At 38.1% G+C, this 17,907-nt stretch overlaps 1 protein-coding gene across 1 annotated transcript in view; it reads right to left on the bottom strand.

Annotated features, from left to right (window-relative positions):
- DENND1B (DENN domain containing 1B) overlaps positions 1–17,907 on the bottom strand; it is a 149,356-nt gene that overhangs the window by 129,081 nt on the left and 2,368 nt on the right. The window contains exon 2 of the mRNA XM_033067460.1: positions 17,368–17,432. Within this exon, the coding sequence (XP_032923351.1) occupies positions 17,368–17,432 (65 nt within the window). The remainder of the gene's footprint in view (positions 1–17,367; positions 17,433–17,907) is intronic.

The raw sequence follows: 17,907 nt of genomic DNA, 5'->3' as shown, positions 1-17,907 counted from the left end.
CTCTACCTGGAGATACCATGTATAAACCCCATCAAATTACCACTGATCTCCAGAAGTGATACTGAGAAACAGCACTGCAAGCATTTACTGTACTTCAATTGGAAAGGATTGCCTTCTGCAACACTGACCAGATATGGTTCTGCTCCAGCCCCACTGCAATCTGCCATCACACACAAGGTCTTCTTGGGCTGAGTCAGCACTCTCTAAAGCCGACCAGTGATACACAGGAACCCAAGTCAGCCCCCCAAAACAATGCAGCTGCCACAGAAGAACAACAACAGAGGATCTAATACTATAATCCTGTTCATGGTACCAAAGAGCTGGCTTATGCAGGTCAGCTATCGACTGAGAATGATTCAACAAGATGCACGTTTTCACTGATATGTAGGCCTGTCAGAGAGGATATACACAAACTGATTTCAGAAAGACAAAATGTCTGAGAAGCAATAAATACAGAGTATTAACTCAAGAACATGATAATTGAAATTGATTTTCTTACAGCTATTAATTTTAGCACTACACCAGGTTACTGACAGGACAAGAAATATTAATGTGGGAGACTTAAAAATCATAACACTTTGAATTTCTCCCTGTAGCTTCTGCAGAAATCCACAGCACACCATCATGTTGGACCACCCTCTTCTCAAAAATCAAAAAAGATTGAGAGAAGAATATAAAGTGCTATAACCTAGGTATGGAAAAGCATCTACTCATGGGCAGGTTCAATACATTACACGTTCAGGCAAGAGACACAGCTGATGGTAGGGGGTAAAACAAGACCTCTGGAACAAGTGAAGAAAAGGAAATACATAATCCCTATTGCTTGTCATATAAAAACTGTAATTCAAGGGAATCAACAGTAGCATATTTAAAAGAAAGAGAAGGAACCTGTTCGCAAACTCTGTACCACAGCCACCAACAGGACCGCTCAAGATTGCTGCCAAGGCCACAGGTATGAAGAGAGCTCAAACCCCAGCGTGCTTGCACAAGGTGGGCGCGCATTTCACTCTGAGAGAAACTGTCTGTTTTCACCAGCTTCCAAACCCAGGGTGACCATGGGTACCCATGCAGGAGAGATGATGGTGACACCCATCACGGTGATGTTTGGGCAGTGACACAGGGCATGCTGTGCCTATGCCCAGCCCCACCAGCTCTGCCACAGGCAGAGGAACAAACCCCTGCAAAATCTCCCAGTTTTTCCTCTCTGCCTTGAAGGCTAGAATCTGTGTTCTGACATATTTTCTATTTTTCTTTCAGGTATAAATACAAGAATGGAGTCTCACTAGGGACACAAACGGAAGGAGCAGGTGATAGGAGCAGCCCTCCAGGCCCTTCCCTAGCCACACTGATCCCCTTCCAGTCACAATGAGGAAGGACAGAACATTTTCACATATGCAAAGAGGCCTGATGCTTTCGGAGATCACTAAAAATGGGTAATGGTTTAGTTTGGGATACAAGCAGGAAAGAAGTTTCACACAGTGCGTATTTTAGACTGAGGATTCAGGTGTTTTGTTCCAAGCAGGCAGCCTTATTTCCCCAGACTGCCCACTGAGCTCCTCGCAGCAACATCAGACCTATTTTAAGCTGTCAGATCTGGAAAGAAGAGTTAAGCATCTCTCAGAAGACACTTCCTGGATATTTCAGTCAGCTTCAGGTCATGCTGGCCAGTATCACCAAAGCACTCAACTGCAACACCTGCTGTGATTAACTTAGCTGGTTTTATTAACCAGTGTTTTACCAGCTATGTGAAAGAGAATGTGCCCTCACATGGAGATCATGTATGCATTAAACATCAAGAAATGCACAGGTAACTCATCAGCAGTGAATAAAATGCCAGAATCTTTACTTGTCCTGATGATGAGAAGCAACATCTTTCTTTTGCACAAAACTTTTGCAAGATAATTTTTTTAATATAGAAGTCTAATTTAAGAATAATTTCTGTTCTTCTTCAAATTATAGAGCACCTCCTTAACAAACAGCTTCAGTCACAGTTTGTCCCACATATACACTTGCACACAAAATTAAACCCAAAAACAAGAAGCCAGAAAAACAGGGAACCAACTGCACTGTGATAAGGGGCTACTTCATTAAGCTACTGACCAAGACTGAACTATCATTTCTGATGCACCAAGAAAAATTTCTTTTACAGACAGTTATAAACCAAACACACACAACACATATTTAAGAACCACCCTGCATAAATGACTTGATTTACCTTTGTCTTCATCTATGTGCTCTTGTTTACCATCTTGCTCTTTCTTACACTTAATCTGTTTCTCATTTCTGACCTTCAAGCATATAGTAAAATTAATATCTAACAATTACACAATAAGCACTATTCTGAAAGCAGCTAATGAAGAAAAGTAAACTACACACAAATGTACATCTAAACCCTCTCTTAACACCAACAGATACACAATTACTTGCCTACCATCACTTTTGGACGCATGTCATTTTAACCTCAATTATTCAGTTACTAAAACTCCTTCAAAAGCTGGAAATTATAGATCTACTTACAAAAGAGTAAGATTTTAAGCCATTGTACACTGTATGACTCATTTCAAGCTCCACAAAGCCCATCAGCTAAGTTTAAGACAAAGGTTACTGATTATAATCCTCCTGTAACATTTGTAAACTACTTAAGAGAATTCTGATTACAAACTGTTCATTTTTCCCCCAAAAAAAGTTCTAATAAAGGGTAAGTGAATACATCTCTTCTTTGTTTTGCTTTTGGAGTAAGAATCTATAGTTTCTCGGTTTGTTCTTTAAAAAGCCAAAACACAGAATTTAGTGTTTGTTATTTCTTTGCTAAATATACAGGAAGGCTTTGGCAACAAAAAGGAAGCTCAGAACAGATTCATCCATTCATAGCTTTCATAGCAGATTCATTCCTTTTATAGTTCTTTAAAATATTGATCTGTTTTCAAATCTGCTTCCACAGAAAGCAATACCAATCTGCTATTAACAGAAACAATTATCAGATGCCCTGAAATGCTAAAAGCTCATTACAGATGTGGCAGAATTTTCATTCTGAAGTGAAGCAGACTCACAGTCCACTTCACTACTCTCTACATATTGCTTTTATTGAGTAAAAAGAAGAAATCAAACAAAGTCTCTTATCTTAAGTGTAACACATCTGTATGGTACCTTGAACTCCAAGAACAGAGTTCAGCAAGATCCTCCCCTCTAAAAACAGACATGAAAAGTGATGCAACACAGAAGCCCAGTCCTAATCTGCTCCCTCCCTGAAATCAGTCCTTGGTCACTGGATTTTGTTTCCACACTTCCCTGCTGCTGTCTCTGGGCCCCCTGCATGCAGTGACAGGCATAGACACCTGCCAGCTCTGCCTGGCTGGCTCTCTAAGGCAGGACAAGTTCAGAGAAGCAAGGCAACACTGGGACTGTCCAACTCCAGGCCCAAGAAAAGCTAGCACTTTGGAAAATTATGTAATTTCTCTATAATGCAATTATATCTTGAATTCCAGCATGTGTATGCCATCTTCTTTGGGGCAGTTTCAGGAGTACTCATCTGCTCACTTTTACTTCAATTCCACCAACACAGTTTCTGGGCAGCAGTAACTGAGGGAGTTTTTGCTTTCTCCCTCCTGCCTGTGCAGACAGGTTGTAGAAGAGAGGACAGCACTTCCCACTACCACCAAAGTACTACTACCAAGAAATGCACTGTGCTCAGTATTAGTCATTACTTCAAGCTTGAAGCACCTACTTCCTGCAAAACGCTATTGAAAGCCCTGTGGTTTTTTGCAGAACTTGCCTAATGGACACTTATTAGCAGAAAAGCTCCTTGATGTGGCCCACAGTAAAGTATCACCCAAGCTTTCAGCAACATGATCCAGGCTTTTGACACTTCCCTTTATGGTGACTGGTGCCTGCACTACCTACTGATGCAAAAGATGTGTTTTACCTTTGTGGAACCATTTTTTCCCAGTTTGGCTGAACAAGGCAAAATCCAACAAGGTTTAAGGATTATGTCTGGCCCTTACAATGTTGAGAGTATTTATCATCCTTTTCCCTTAGCACTGCTAAGTCAAATGAAAACATAAATCTCACACATGCAAAGGAGGAAGCAAAGACAATAACAGGACGCTCAAAAGAAGAAGGAAGAAAATATCAGAGCTAGCTCTGTAAACATATTCTAGAGCTGAAAGATTTTGTATCCTATTAATAACTACAGAGCTATCCAGTAGTTAGCACAAGCTGGAAGATTTTTCATCTATTGTTTATAAAGTGCTTTTCTTTGTTGACTTAGCACTATTCAAGACCAGAACCTGGCTGGTATCCTGTACAACACTGTGTTTTGTACTACCTTATCTTTAGTGTATGTGATCAGTTTTCTAAGCACAGATATTTCTACAGGGGAGGATTGCAGTTCATTATACATAAAGCAGATTTTATTCCCGCATCTGTGCATTCTATCAATGCCCACAACTTCTAACACAGCTACATATGAAAGAGAATTCTTGTTTCATGCTCACATATTTCATCTGACAACAACTAAAAATTGTATTGTAGAACATTTTAAGAATTTCAGATTAGAGAAGTCAATAAGCAGATCTCAACAAAACACCATTTTCTTTCTTAAGTAGCAAACACTTTCTTAAGAAGAACCTCATGAAGCTGAAAATTTTGATAACAAATTCATCTCTCTTGGCCAGTGGTGTCCAAAGCAGATCTTTAATAAAATCTGTCTCTGCCTAACCCTGCATATCTGCAATATTCCAGTACATCTAGTTAATACCCTGTGAAGTGAAACAAAAGCCTCCATAAATGCTGGTGAACCATGTATGAACATAACATGGTAATTAAAGTTTAGAACAACTGATATATATTTCAAATCTGGTTTCTTTGGTTTCTAAAATATACTGTTTTTTTGCAATGGGTCAGTATTGCTCTCTGAAAAGAATATTAATTTAAGATAACATACACCTTAGTTTCTTTTTGGTTTACAAATGTGACATGACTTCTAACATTCCTATTAAATATATAAATTAAATATCTATTGCTATGACTTATAAAGGAAAAAATTAGGTTCTGGGACACTGATTAATAGAAAGACACTTTCTCAGTTTCTGTAACACTTAACTTTCAACAGTTATCTCAGATTAAACAATCTGTATGTTTTTCATGATTTGCATTGTGTTCAATGCACAAGCATCAAAGCTGCTATACTAACTGCTATGCTAAGTAATATATACTGTTCTACATACCCAAAGTAACATTAACTAAATATAGTTCTTAAAACAAAACAAAGCAAAGAAAGAAAAGAACAAACCCACTTTGATCTCTCTGCATAAAGCGCTTTGAAACATCATTGTTTGCAAATATTGTTTGTGCTGCTCTGGCATTTCTGTCCTAGCAAGACTTTGTCTTGCTCCCTGAAGGATGAATATTTCAAGATGTGCTGACAATTAAAACATACTGGTCATGCTTAGATGAATAATTTCTAGTGTTAAAATACACAGAAGCAGAACTCCAGTAGCACAAGTCCCCCAGTAGCACATGACAGTATCAAGTTACCCTGTTATATTAAATAAAAGGAAAGACATGGTGAGACACAAAACAAACAATGATCTTTTATCAGCTCATAAAATCCCATTATGTTCTAGGACATAACGTGAGAAATTCTGGTTTGGCTCCATACAGAGTCCAGTTATGTTCACAGTAGAAATCCAGAACTGCATCTGCTAAGGGTATATATTTGATTTACACAGATTGGCTCTAAGTCCATGCTACAGTACAGTACAGGTGTAATGAGCACCTCTGCAACTCAATTACAGGCTCTTTTACTGAAGTCATTACTGATGGTGATAACGGGTGATCATACATAGATCATTCTGCAATCCTAGGCCACAGCTTACTTGTGAAGTGACCCAATACACATTTCAATTTTCATAGTCAGTACTCTCTCCTTTTAGATGGATTGTTGAATATTTTAAAAGTTGAAGAGTGTATGAACTACAGCCACTGTTCACCAGAAGGCTGAGATTTCTACTGGGTACTCTCTTTTTGCAGAGAACATCTTGTAACAAGATATCCTTATTTTCACACAGACTGCCACACAGAGTACTTTCCAGTTTATGGAAGTCCAGCAGCCATAGAAAGCATCACCAACCAAAACACCCAGATAGGAGCAGCCTCACAGATGGATTCTCTAAGAGCAATGTCATTACCAAGAATTTTTCTGGGTAATGCAGAGAAAATCAGTGTTTCAAAGCTGAGAGGCATGCAATCCCACATGAGGAGAGTCAGGTAAACCTACAGATTGAACTGAAGTAATTTAGGGCTGGAAGCAAGGGGTTTTTTTCTTTTTTTAAAGCTTCAATGCATGCCACAGTTCCAGATCTTTCTCATCTAAACTGCATGAAGCAGTAAGTTCACGTTCCCCAGCACTTACAGAGCAAGTAATGCTCTGTAGCTACTCTGAGTAATGCCCATCCTCATGGATTTACTGGCTTCAAGAGCTCTGCTGACCACAGCCAGCACAATTTGCTACCTTTTTATTTCCAAACTTCATCCTACTTCACTTCCACTGAAAATCCTGGTAGTTTAGTTTTGTTATTGTTTGCTCTGGTTTACCCTGTCCTTCATCACTTTCCCCAATATCAGGGGCTGAGAAGATTTCTGCTTCGTTCACTTTTGAAAACACAATGCAAATTCCCTCCAAGGACTGCAAGACCTGACAAGGATTCTCAGTGACAGTCTGCTGTGTCTGTCAGTGTCCCCTAACATCACACAAAATTGTTTATTTAAAAAGAAGAGAGTCACCATCACTAGCTGCCACACAGTTTAAGACAAGCTTTAGTTTATTAATATTTTTATTGCCAATGAAAAAATATTTTCATCCAGGTACTTGAGGGGTGGTCATCTCAAGCTTTTTTTTGGTCAAGCAGTGCCATAGTATTGATTTCTAACATCACAACCAGAATGTAAAGAATTTATCTTTCAAATCATTCTTTGTGTAATACAGCACATTATATCAAGACAAAAAAAAAAGTTCTTTATAAATTCCTTAAAACACTTACTTATTAGTTACATATGGTAGTTCTGACTTTTTTTTCTTCCCTGACACTTGTAAAAGCATTTTTAGACTAGAATTAGTAAGGTGCTATAGGGTTCTAAATCCAAGTTAAAGCAGAGAGAAACACATACTTACATTGCATGCAACAAACCCATTCCCAGAAACCAAAATGAGTTTACTCAGATGCACCAATTAAAAATGCCTGATTGAAACTGAAACTGAATGCTCAGAATCTCACCTAACTCAGGTTTGGTGTCAGGAAGATTTTACTTGTACTGGCACAGAACTACCAACATCACACCCTCCTCTGATGTGACAGCAAAAGCTCATCTGCTACTAGGAAACTGAAGTTCTTGTTCATCTGGCAGTATTCTTAGAGGAAAAAGTTACCTAGAGGATGAATACCTGCAAAAGTCTTTCCTGGACACAAAATTCATCAGAATTTCCTCTGCTGTTTCACAATATTGTTAACTATTTTCAGTTCTATGAATTACTGCATGATACCTAGTACAATTGTGGCCTTTAGCCAGAATTTTGTTTACACAAAATGAAAATTCAATCTATCTCCAAATCCACAATGCTTCAAAGTGCCCACCAGTGACAGGGATCCAACTCTGAGTATTTGAGTTTTTTCTCAGGAGCTAAATTTTGTTGTGAACAGAAAAACTGGGAAAAATCACCATAGTTGTCGAAATCATTTCTTCAAAAACAGGACAAGAGTTTAACAAAGCCCAAACAGATTCCAACACAAAGCCAACAGGAAGATAGCAGGACAGAGTAAGGGCATACCTAGTTGTGTTTAGCTCCCTGAACTGGCAATACATTTAACTTTAACAAACCTGAAATACTTGAAGTTAATACTAAGAGATGAATCAACAGCCAATGGTGCATTGAATGGCATGAAAATCCCATGGGGCTCCTCCCTATCTGACCTGCACAAGGAACTTTTCCTGTCAGCTCCAGAGGCAGCCCCAGCAGCTGGATGGTGAGCGTGCCCAGGAGCAGCCTGCCAGTGCCACCAGGAGCAGGAAGGATGCTTCCCTCACATGCTTTCAGCAGTGCCAGCTATCTGAAGTGAAACAGCAAGCAACAAGCACAGCTCAGGAGCCAAAAGACCTCCAGAAGACAGGAACAGGATGCATAAAGAGTCTTGCTGGCAGGAGCGGATCAAGTCACAGTAACCGTTTCCCTCTTGACACTCTAAAGGCACAGTGGTTTCACTCCATTATTTCAAACTCACAATAGACTTCTAGGTAAGTTTGCAATTATCACACAAGCCTTGTCCTTTACCTTTATGCTGCTACTTTTTCTTAGTTTGCATTTAAACAGAACACAAACACATTCAAACACTTTTTTTTTTTTTACTGCATCTTAACCTGTGGATATAAAGAGTATCACTGTTCCCTAATAACTTAATTTCATTCCTGGAAACAGCTGCCTTAAAATGTTAAGCTTTTCTTTGTAACTTCTGAAGGAAATAATGCCTTGCCTATAATCATTATCAGCATGGCTTCTCTGTGTCAAGTGCATCTATCTCAATACAGTCAAAATATCCAGTATTTAAATAAGAGCAGTAGATTTTTGCCTTTAGCTAGTCCTTTGACACAGCCAAAGAACTGCCTCCCCCAAAAACAAACATTTCACCCCATCCACACAATGACAACACAACAATATTTACATGTGCTCTAATACAGGTTCAAGTGGCACAACAAATAAAACCCTTTATACTGAACAGCATCTAAAGTCAGATGAATAGAAGTATTGGTGTCATTCTATCATTCTGAGTTTAAGGAACAATGCAGTGTTAAGCCACTTATGGCAAAATACCTTGGTTGTGATGACTGTGTGTCTATGATGATCAAACTTGCCATTAACTAAGAAAGTTATAAAAATATATCCCAAAGAAACCCTAACCAATGTGCTCTTTTCAGACACAAGCTTTTGATTTTAGCTAGGTTTTAATCTACATCTGAATACCCATTCAAATGTATAAAGAAATCAGATTCAGGAAACATCATCTAAGGGCGTTGTTCAAACCTTGTTTCTAATTAAGGATTTAACACTTGGACAAAACATTCCAAACAAGGATTGAGAATTTTGCAAAGGAACACAGTATGACTGTAAACTGCTGCCTTGGCTTTCCCAGTGCAGGAAGCACAGACACCACACCCAAAATCTTGTTCAGGCCTTTTCTTTTAACTTCTGCTTTTTCTCTTCTTTTTTCCATATAAAGTTCACTACTAAGTTTTAAAATTTTCTCCTAAACCAGATTCACAAAATATAGAAAGTCTTTGTTCACCCAAATTATTCAGTTCTAAGCATAAAGCTGAAGTTCTCCAAAATACATAAAAAATGCTAAAGGCTATTATCAGAAATTAATGTTTTCAGCATTTTATTACTTTATCTGTCAGTCACATAGAATATTCCATCCTAAGTATTTGCCTGTAAATATAATTTTTTTACCAGGATCTTGGAGTTATCACATATCAACCTGTCATGAAAAAACACAGATTCATAACATATTAGTTGCAAAGCAATGCTGTGCTCAAATTGCTCTTACTACGTCACTTTAAGAAAAAAGAATACCAATTTACTTGGTTTCAGGGGTTGTTAAACCCTTCACTTATGTAACTCTTCCCTTTGTAGCCCTGATCATGTTTTATTTTATTTATGAACAGAAGTATCTATTTCAACAGCTAGATGATGAGTATGTACATCTACGAGTATCTGCCATTCTCCAGATATCATCATTAGTGGCAAAAATAATTAAACTATTTTTGTTAACCAGACAGGAAACCCTACACTTCAGCCTCTTCAAATTAGTGGTAAACAGAGAAGTGTCTTACAGCTTCTCAAAAAAAGCATTTTAAATCTTTGACGTTTAACCAGTTTTCAAAGTTTTTTCACCAGATTTTAAATTCTCCGCACATTAAAAAAAAAATTAAAAAGTCATTACACCATATATGAAGAGAGTAAGCAGCATAAAATATCCCACTGAAGAAAGATAAATCCCTGTGTATGATGGGCTCGCTGTTCAGTGTGTGGGAGGGCAGAAGTATGCTGACATTAGCTTAGGAAAATATGCAAACTCTTAACACTTCTGAATACAAGCAATTTAAAAGCCCACAAACTAGCCCCCAGGCAGCCATCTCAAATAGTGAAGTACTAAAATGAAACTAAAATTAAATCTGAAAAAAGCATTAGAATGTCAACCTTCATATTGGTTGACTGCATTACACACATTGCTGTTTTCAACTTATATTTACTTATACTAATACTAGTTTGCTCATTCTACTCAATTTTATACAAAATTCTTTTCATACCAGTTTAGCATTTATATTCCTTAACTCATCAAGTTTTTCCCTTCTAATTTCACTGCCCAAAACCCAATCACACTGCTGAAAGTGGCATATGGCACTACATGAAAACCTGACACAGCCGGGCAAGTGCCTGCAGGGGAATAATTCATCTCTGCGAGCGTTCAGAGCACAGTGCCTGCCCCCACATCACTGCAGCTGGAATCTCTGCAGCACAGCAGAGCAGAGCCTGCCACTCCTCCCAGCACTGTCCTCTGGCTGCTGGGGAGCAGGGGCTGCCCTCCCCACCGAGGTCTCTTCACCCTGGTAAAGAATGCAGGCCAGATAGGAGAAAGGGCTTCCTTGACCTATTTCTTCTGCAGCTCTCACCCCTTCCCCTCCTACACACACATATCTGCACCCACCTCCAAATTACACATACATCCAAGAATCTCTGGAGGTTGGTGGAAAAAAAAAAGACCTGTAGGAAATGAGACACTGAAAAGTAGCACCATTTTCCTCCACATTTTTGCATCTGTGGAGAAACAGAAAGCTGGAGAGACTACACTGCATTTCTCAGTCTCTGGAGAGCAGAAGGAAAAGGTAAAAAGCATCAAAATGCCAATCTTTATCTTAGATGCAAAATCATTCTTGTCTTAGTTTGTTTTGTTGTTCATAATTTTCCTACACCCACTCCGTGCTAGTGACAGTCCAAACACACAGAAGACATTGTTCATACCCTCAGGGGCTTTCCAATTAAATGCCAGAAATTTGAACACAATGAAATTACTCATTTAGCTACAAGTGGAGGGTTTAAAGATTATAATTTATGAAGGATTTACAGCTATGCTTGGTGTGCATACACAAGAGAACTTCAGCCAAACTCCAGCTTATATTCCTTAGCTGTGTCAAAAGGACAAAAGTGATGCTCTACCTGCTTTTCATACACTACCTGCTCTTGTCTTCAAAGCATTTACATAACCCTCAACAAAAGACTCTGGCATTTTCTTCTCCTAATCAATCAAACAGAGAAGCCAGGCTAGATTAAATGTCCATTTTAGCTTCCAACTTTCAACAGAAAAGCAAGAAACCACTACAGGAAAGTAACACTAACCTAAATAACAACACATGAGTTAATGAGTTGGGGCAGGGGAGCGGATGTTAAGCTCAATGAAACTTCTGAAGAATATAAAAAGAACGTTTTATTTTTTTAATACACAAAAACTGCACCTAAACTAAGACTATAAGCAGATATTCAATGCTCTCAAATGACAGTTTAGCAATTGAAAAAGCACCCTTTAACTTTTCATTGGTGTAAAACAAATTCTAATATGTTAATACAGTATTTGAGACTAAAAATATACATGAGAGACTTGTAAGAAAGCTTTTCTAGTTCATAGTAACATATAGTAGCTCTCCATAGTCACCTCAAGAACAGAGCATGCTTTAAAAAAGTAGAGAAACCTAATTTTCTGTGAGCCAGTACTTATTTAGTACCCTTTCAACTAAAACCAACAGGTAAAAAGGTTAACAGTATATAAACACTGCATTAAAAGTTTTAACTGCTCTTAAAAAAAAATCCTGCAGACTTCTTCACGTATTCACACTGAGTTATCTTTTTCATCAGGTTCAAGAGATGCTGTACAAAAAATGTAGAGCAGAGGAAAGAACTTATCTCGATCAGCATGTTACACCCACTGGCTGAGTATGTGGTTAACAAACCACTCTCTTGAGTGAAGAAAAAACAGAAGAAGAAAAAGTGGTGCTTGCTCTGTCCACAATCCTAGGGGCAGTTTTGGAAGACTCTAAATCAAAACTTTATCAAAGCAAGACAGGTTACTCTTGGACAAAACTACCAACAGCATTAAACTTGTTTTTGAAATTGGGACCTATCTGGATTTACGTATTTTGTTATTTTAGTACCTTAACAGAGAGCAATCAAACTTCCTACAACAAATTCTGCATTTCTAAACTAATTTCTGGACTTAATGCGTACAGTTTTTAACTCTACCAACACACAATTAAACTGGATTTGTGCCTTTTTTTGAAAATTTAATGAATATAAGACCCTTTAAAGAAAAATAATTTGGAGATCACACATCACTAAGATTTATTATCATTCTGGCAGAGGCAAGATAAACTACAGGAGTTACTCATGCAATTCAACACAACCTATTTAACACCTTTTCTGAAAATCACATTATCTAGCCCTAGAGCTATATACAACTCCTCAGCATTTAAAAAAAAGAATAGAGACAAAGCAACCAAATTTCAAGGGTGTTCTAACAATTATTCTTAGATTGGACAGAAAATGATTTTCAAGGGCTTTTTAAAAGGGTTTTCAAGTAAAACTTTAACAGTCAGGACTGCTTTAGACCCAAACCACAATTCAGTGGTTGACTTTTCTGGATTTACCCGCAACTTCCAAGGAGCCTTTTTGTTGCTTTTTTTATGTGCTGTAATCAAAGAAATGAAGGTGCAGCCAGCAGTACTCTCTTGACCACACTGAAACCAATCTAAGTCATCTTCTTGGGAAACTGTGGACAGAAATGCTGAAGTCTTTATGTTCACAGAAGCTCTTGCACATTACTTTTCTACTGCTGGCTGCTGTATCTGCACTGCCTTTTGCATCTGCAGCCCAGTTTTAACAGAACCAATGCACAGGATATAGAATTTATAGACTGAGTTAAATTGCCAACTTCATCTCTGCCCATTTAACTCAAATCCACAGTTCAGACTTAGAGGGTGTATGCACAACCTGTACATGCTTGTGTACTCATAGATACAATACACAGACAAATACACACTCCTCTCAAAGATTACAATGGCACTATTAATTTGGACATGTCCTGTGGAAGAGTTCAGAAACATCGACCTTCCAGAAATTCAATTTACTTTTTAAGATAGAAGGATCTGGATGGCAAAGAGGAAGCTACAGACAGCTTTGTTCTGGCAATTCCTGGGCTCCAGGCCATCTTCCAGTCCCAGCTGCAGTGTAATTTTCAAGGGACAGAAGAGTGCAGGAAAAGAGTAAAGTTGCTGTAGGAGCAGCCGTTGAGCAATAGCCTTATGTAAGACTGTGCACTTAGGACAACTCTATCACTGCTTTACTCCTGATACCCAGTAAGGGTGATTCAGCCTAAGTGTAAAAAACTTTTCACCCTAAAGTTAAAGAGCAATTCTCATCCTTAAAATAACACGGCAGTTTTGATAACATTTGTTATCAAGTTGCCCTCTGGGTCTGTAAGTGAAAATTTAATACAGAAGGCCTGCTGCTGATATTAAATTGAGCACACATTTTTGCTATTTCTTGTTCACTGTTCATTAAGGAATAACACAGAAAAGAATGATAAAAATATGCAACTGCCTGGAAGGCAATGTAAAACTTTTTTTCTGTAAGGTGCTACTCATACTGCAAGGCAAATTCACAATTAACAAATACCAGGCTGTTAGAATAGCTTAGCACTTATGTCCCAGTCACTTAGCAAACTCTGCTGAACAGAAGCTAATTCATCTCAAGGTTTTGCAAGAGACGGGTCATGAATTTTTGTAACTAAATGTTGTCACATCAACTGGTTACTAATTGATGTTCACCACCCTCAGCACTGCAAAGGGCTCAAAGTTATGATCTGGGCTACACTCTGTTGGTCTTAAGGATTTTGTCTCCTTTTTGGAGATTTACCCTGAAAGTACAGTAAGCAATAGATCCTAAACTGTTGAGGGAATTATGAGAATATTTAAGTACATAGTATCCTTTTTCTTCTCTCACGCCTGAGGAAAGGGTTGGAAGATCACCGTTCTAGCAATGCTACTGTGAACTCCTGCACTTTAAAACAGAGTAACAAATATTCAAGTATGTAAGCTACTCTTAAATCACAAAGAATCCAAAAACTATGTATCCAGTGGGAAACAAAATTTTGATCCAGTTACAAATAAATACATGCTAGCACAACTGAGACTGTAAACAATTCAAGAGCTAGCTACCAAATACGAAGTGAAAAATTCGTATTAACCTACACGAAATCTCTTTGGTTTCTGCTCAATGTAAACACCCTATGTTGAAAATAATTACTGGAATAATGGAAGAACAAATTTCTTAACACATATAAGAAATTATATGCTAGTGCATTTCATGTATATATATGATCCTTTACAGTTGGAACAGGGCTAGGACAATTTAATATCTGAAAACTGACATTCCTTGAGAGGTATGTTATATTTAAGAAGTTGTGAAAAAATACTTTTCCAAAAGCGTTTAACAATTTTAACAGCAAAATTCTTCATCGTGTCACATTGCTGCAGGCATCTAGCATCCTCATAAAAACATCTTAGTAAGAGCTCCACATGCAGTAAGGCCACCTCAGTTTTGATTTGTTAGAACAGTTACACATCGAAACAGGAAAATTAAAATGCAGGAGAACACAGACTATAGCAAAGCTTGCAAAGAAAAACCTTAGAGATACACGGGTCACATTAAGGTCTTCCTCTCTCCTAAGTCAGCTTCTCCTGCTGCTCACTCATGCAGGGAGATCATAATTTTGTGGCTGTGATATTTCCACGGCAACACTGGTGACAGTGATGTCACAAATTCAGTCCTGACATAGCTTCAGGATCAAGTACAAGGAGCAGATGGGATGCGAGGGAGAAAGCCCCTATTTAAACACAAATCTCTTTCATAAGAAAGAAAGAGGCATGAGCAAAGAACCAGGTGAATGGATCATGTTTTCAAGTATGATATATTCAAAAGATTATCCTAGCATGAAAATCTATTTAAAGGCAAGACCTACAATACAGGGTAACTGTCAAATTTGTTAGGCCTTATAATAACCCAACCTTGAAAGCTCCCTGTTTTGCATGACAAGCCCTGTGCTCCATTTCTAAAGTGGCAGTGAAGACAATACACTTTTGTCCCTTGCGAATTTCCTTTGGATAACTTTAACACTCAGATATATTAATTTGATACATCACTGTGCTCATATTACCATATGTAAATATGATGTCAAGCCCTCACTGGAGTGAGTTTGTTATCTGAATTAGATATGATATAAAAGACATTAAAGCAAATCCCAGATGGGTCACCAAGTACAACAGGATGGTAACTGGAATATTCAGCCAGCACAGTTAGACTGGCAGAAGGGGACTGTACTTTTGTCCCAATCTCTGGATGCATGCAAGAATCAACACTAGCTCCAGGCCAGCTAAAGAACCCTAAGCCCCTCACCAGTTACACACTGCAGACTCCAAAAATTTACTGGTATCAAACCTCCTTCCTGTCTTTGGCCACCCCACAAACCAAGAGCAACTGAGCCCACACAGAATAGAAGCAATTGTGACAAAAAGGAGAATAGCAGAGAATGCAACCACAATATAGTCACATAGTCTCCACACTAACTCCTGTCACAGTGCGAGGATACACATAGATTTCTTAAAGGTGATCCTCTCCACAGAGGACAAGTGATAAGCAGCAAAACTACCAACCAAGAGAGGCAAGCAAAGTGCCTATGAACAAAATTCAGGTGTAGGTGGTCATTCACAGAGCTGCACACAATGAGAAGTGGTTTCTTATGGCAGCAGTGGCAGAGAGATACACAAGAAAAATGAGAAGTCAAACAGGAGATAAAAGGAATTAAAAGGATATAGATCCATGTCCCAATCACAGAAGAAAAAAGCCCACATTTTTCAAGATTTCAAGATGAAGGCCTGGAAGGATTACCAACAGTCTAGATCTCAGGAGGGAAAGGAAGAAAGGGAATAAAATCTGCAGCCTAAAGCTAGGCCTAAACCAAGACATAAACAGGCCCCCAGGAAGGGATATTGAGTGGAGGAAGAGACTAAAGGCACAATGCAAGGAAGAACAGATCCAAAGCCAAGTAGATAAGCAGGGTTCCCAGGATTTCATCATCTATGAAATCACTAAGGCAAAAACCACAAAAGGGAGAGAAAAGAAGGCAGAGTGCCTTGTGATACAAGCCACAACAATTATCAGAGTTAGGAAAGCCCACCTGATTTGTCAAACTATGACAATACCAACAGCAAATCAAAAAAGCAGGCAATAAACTGAAGGATTCTTGCTAAAAGACCTGAAGAACTACAATTGTTTAGCTTCAACAATTTGTTTTTTCTTTCCAAACACATCAGGCACGTTCCCACAACTAACACTAATAGAAATCCTGCCCAAAATATTACAAAAAAATGCAAAAAGGAATAATAAGGTAGTAAACTCTGGAAACAGCATCATTAGCACAGTAGGATAAGAAATATAGACTATTTTAAGATGTAGTTTATTGTTTTTACAGTTGTGATTAAGACACAGCTGTCACAGACTAACATGACCACAATACAGCTGCGACAAGACTCCTCCTCTCCCTTTGCTTTTGTAAGGCCAACAGCCTCGGATGAGAACATGAACCGAGTTCCCCCAGTGGACTTTCAAGAGGTCACTTTAATTTCAGTACTGGAAAGCCCATCTTCTTTTTACCCAAGAGGAAAAAAAGCCTCTCTCAGACAACCCTTGCACCACTACATCTCTTTCACCTTGTGTTTATAGAGATGTGAAAGTGACGGCTCAAGGCAGCTCTCATGGCTGTCTGAATGGCGCAGCAAACCAAGGCAGCTGCCAAACATCAGCTATAAAGAAAGGCTCTTCCTATTGTTTTTCAGAAAATAACTTTGTCTCTATCACACTGTTAAAAATTAACATTCTCCTGCTAGACAGAAGTCAACTGTTCTTCTAAAATTAAATCTTTGACAAAATCAACATTTTAAGAGTAGAAAATACATTTCAAGTCCAAGTTTTGCAAATATATCATGCAGAACAAAAATATTTTTACAACAGCTAAAATGAAAACATAACAAAACCCCACAACAACTACAAATTAATAGATTTTAAAATGCAATAAAATAATCATAGGCACATTCCAACACATTCTCAGTCCAAAAACAATTAAAAGTATAAAATAACACTAGATTGGGACACCAAGTATTTTTTTCCAGCTTTCATTTCTCTATATAAATATCATAAGCACAGTGTATTACCTTCATTTTCTGAAGCTTGGCATTTTACTTTCAGTACCAAATCAAAGGTACGTTCTGGATTTTCCCTAGAAGAAACAAACACAAGCAATTATCATATATATATTTTTCAGCTCTTGCTGTTATATCCTTTCCATTTTTTTTATAGAATAATAAATAGAATTAAAACATTATTAAAATAAAATTAGTACTCAGATTAGTTCAAAGGAAGAACCAAAAAGTCACACAACCTTAAGGATTATGAAAGATAAACAAGCTAAACTATGTGATTTATTTACGTGATATTGTCACTGCCTCATATGTCAAATAGCTTTTAAGTCACTCCACCGTACCCCACCTAACAGTTGAGAAAAAAGAGCTACTAAGCTCCTTATCAATCAATCAATCTGAAACATTAATGGAGTCGCAGGCAGCCTTTTCTAAAGCTACGTCTTACTTCTACTAAATAGCAATAGCCCATCATTAGACTTCCATTTAAATTCCCTGTGTTTAGCCACTCTCCTTTCAATGCATCTGATAACCACCCCAAGGCCGAGAATCACT

The sequence above is a fragment of the Catharus ustulatus genome, chromosome 9 (genome assembly GCF_009819885.2).
Source record: "Catharus ustulatus isolate bCatUst1 chromosome 9, bCatUst1.pri.v2, whole genome shotgun sequence".
Lineage (NCBI taxonomy): Eukaryota > Metazoa > Chordata > Aves > Passeriformes > Turdidae > Catharus > Catharus ustulatus.
Note: the sequence above shows the minus strand (reverse complement) of the source record. Positions and strands in the feature narration are given on the sequence as shown.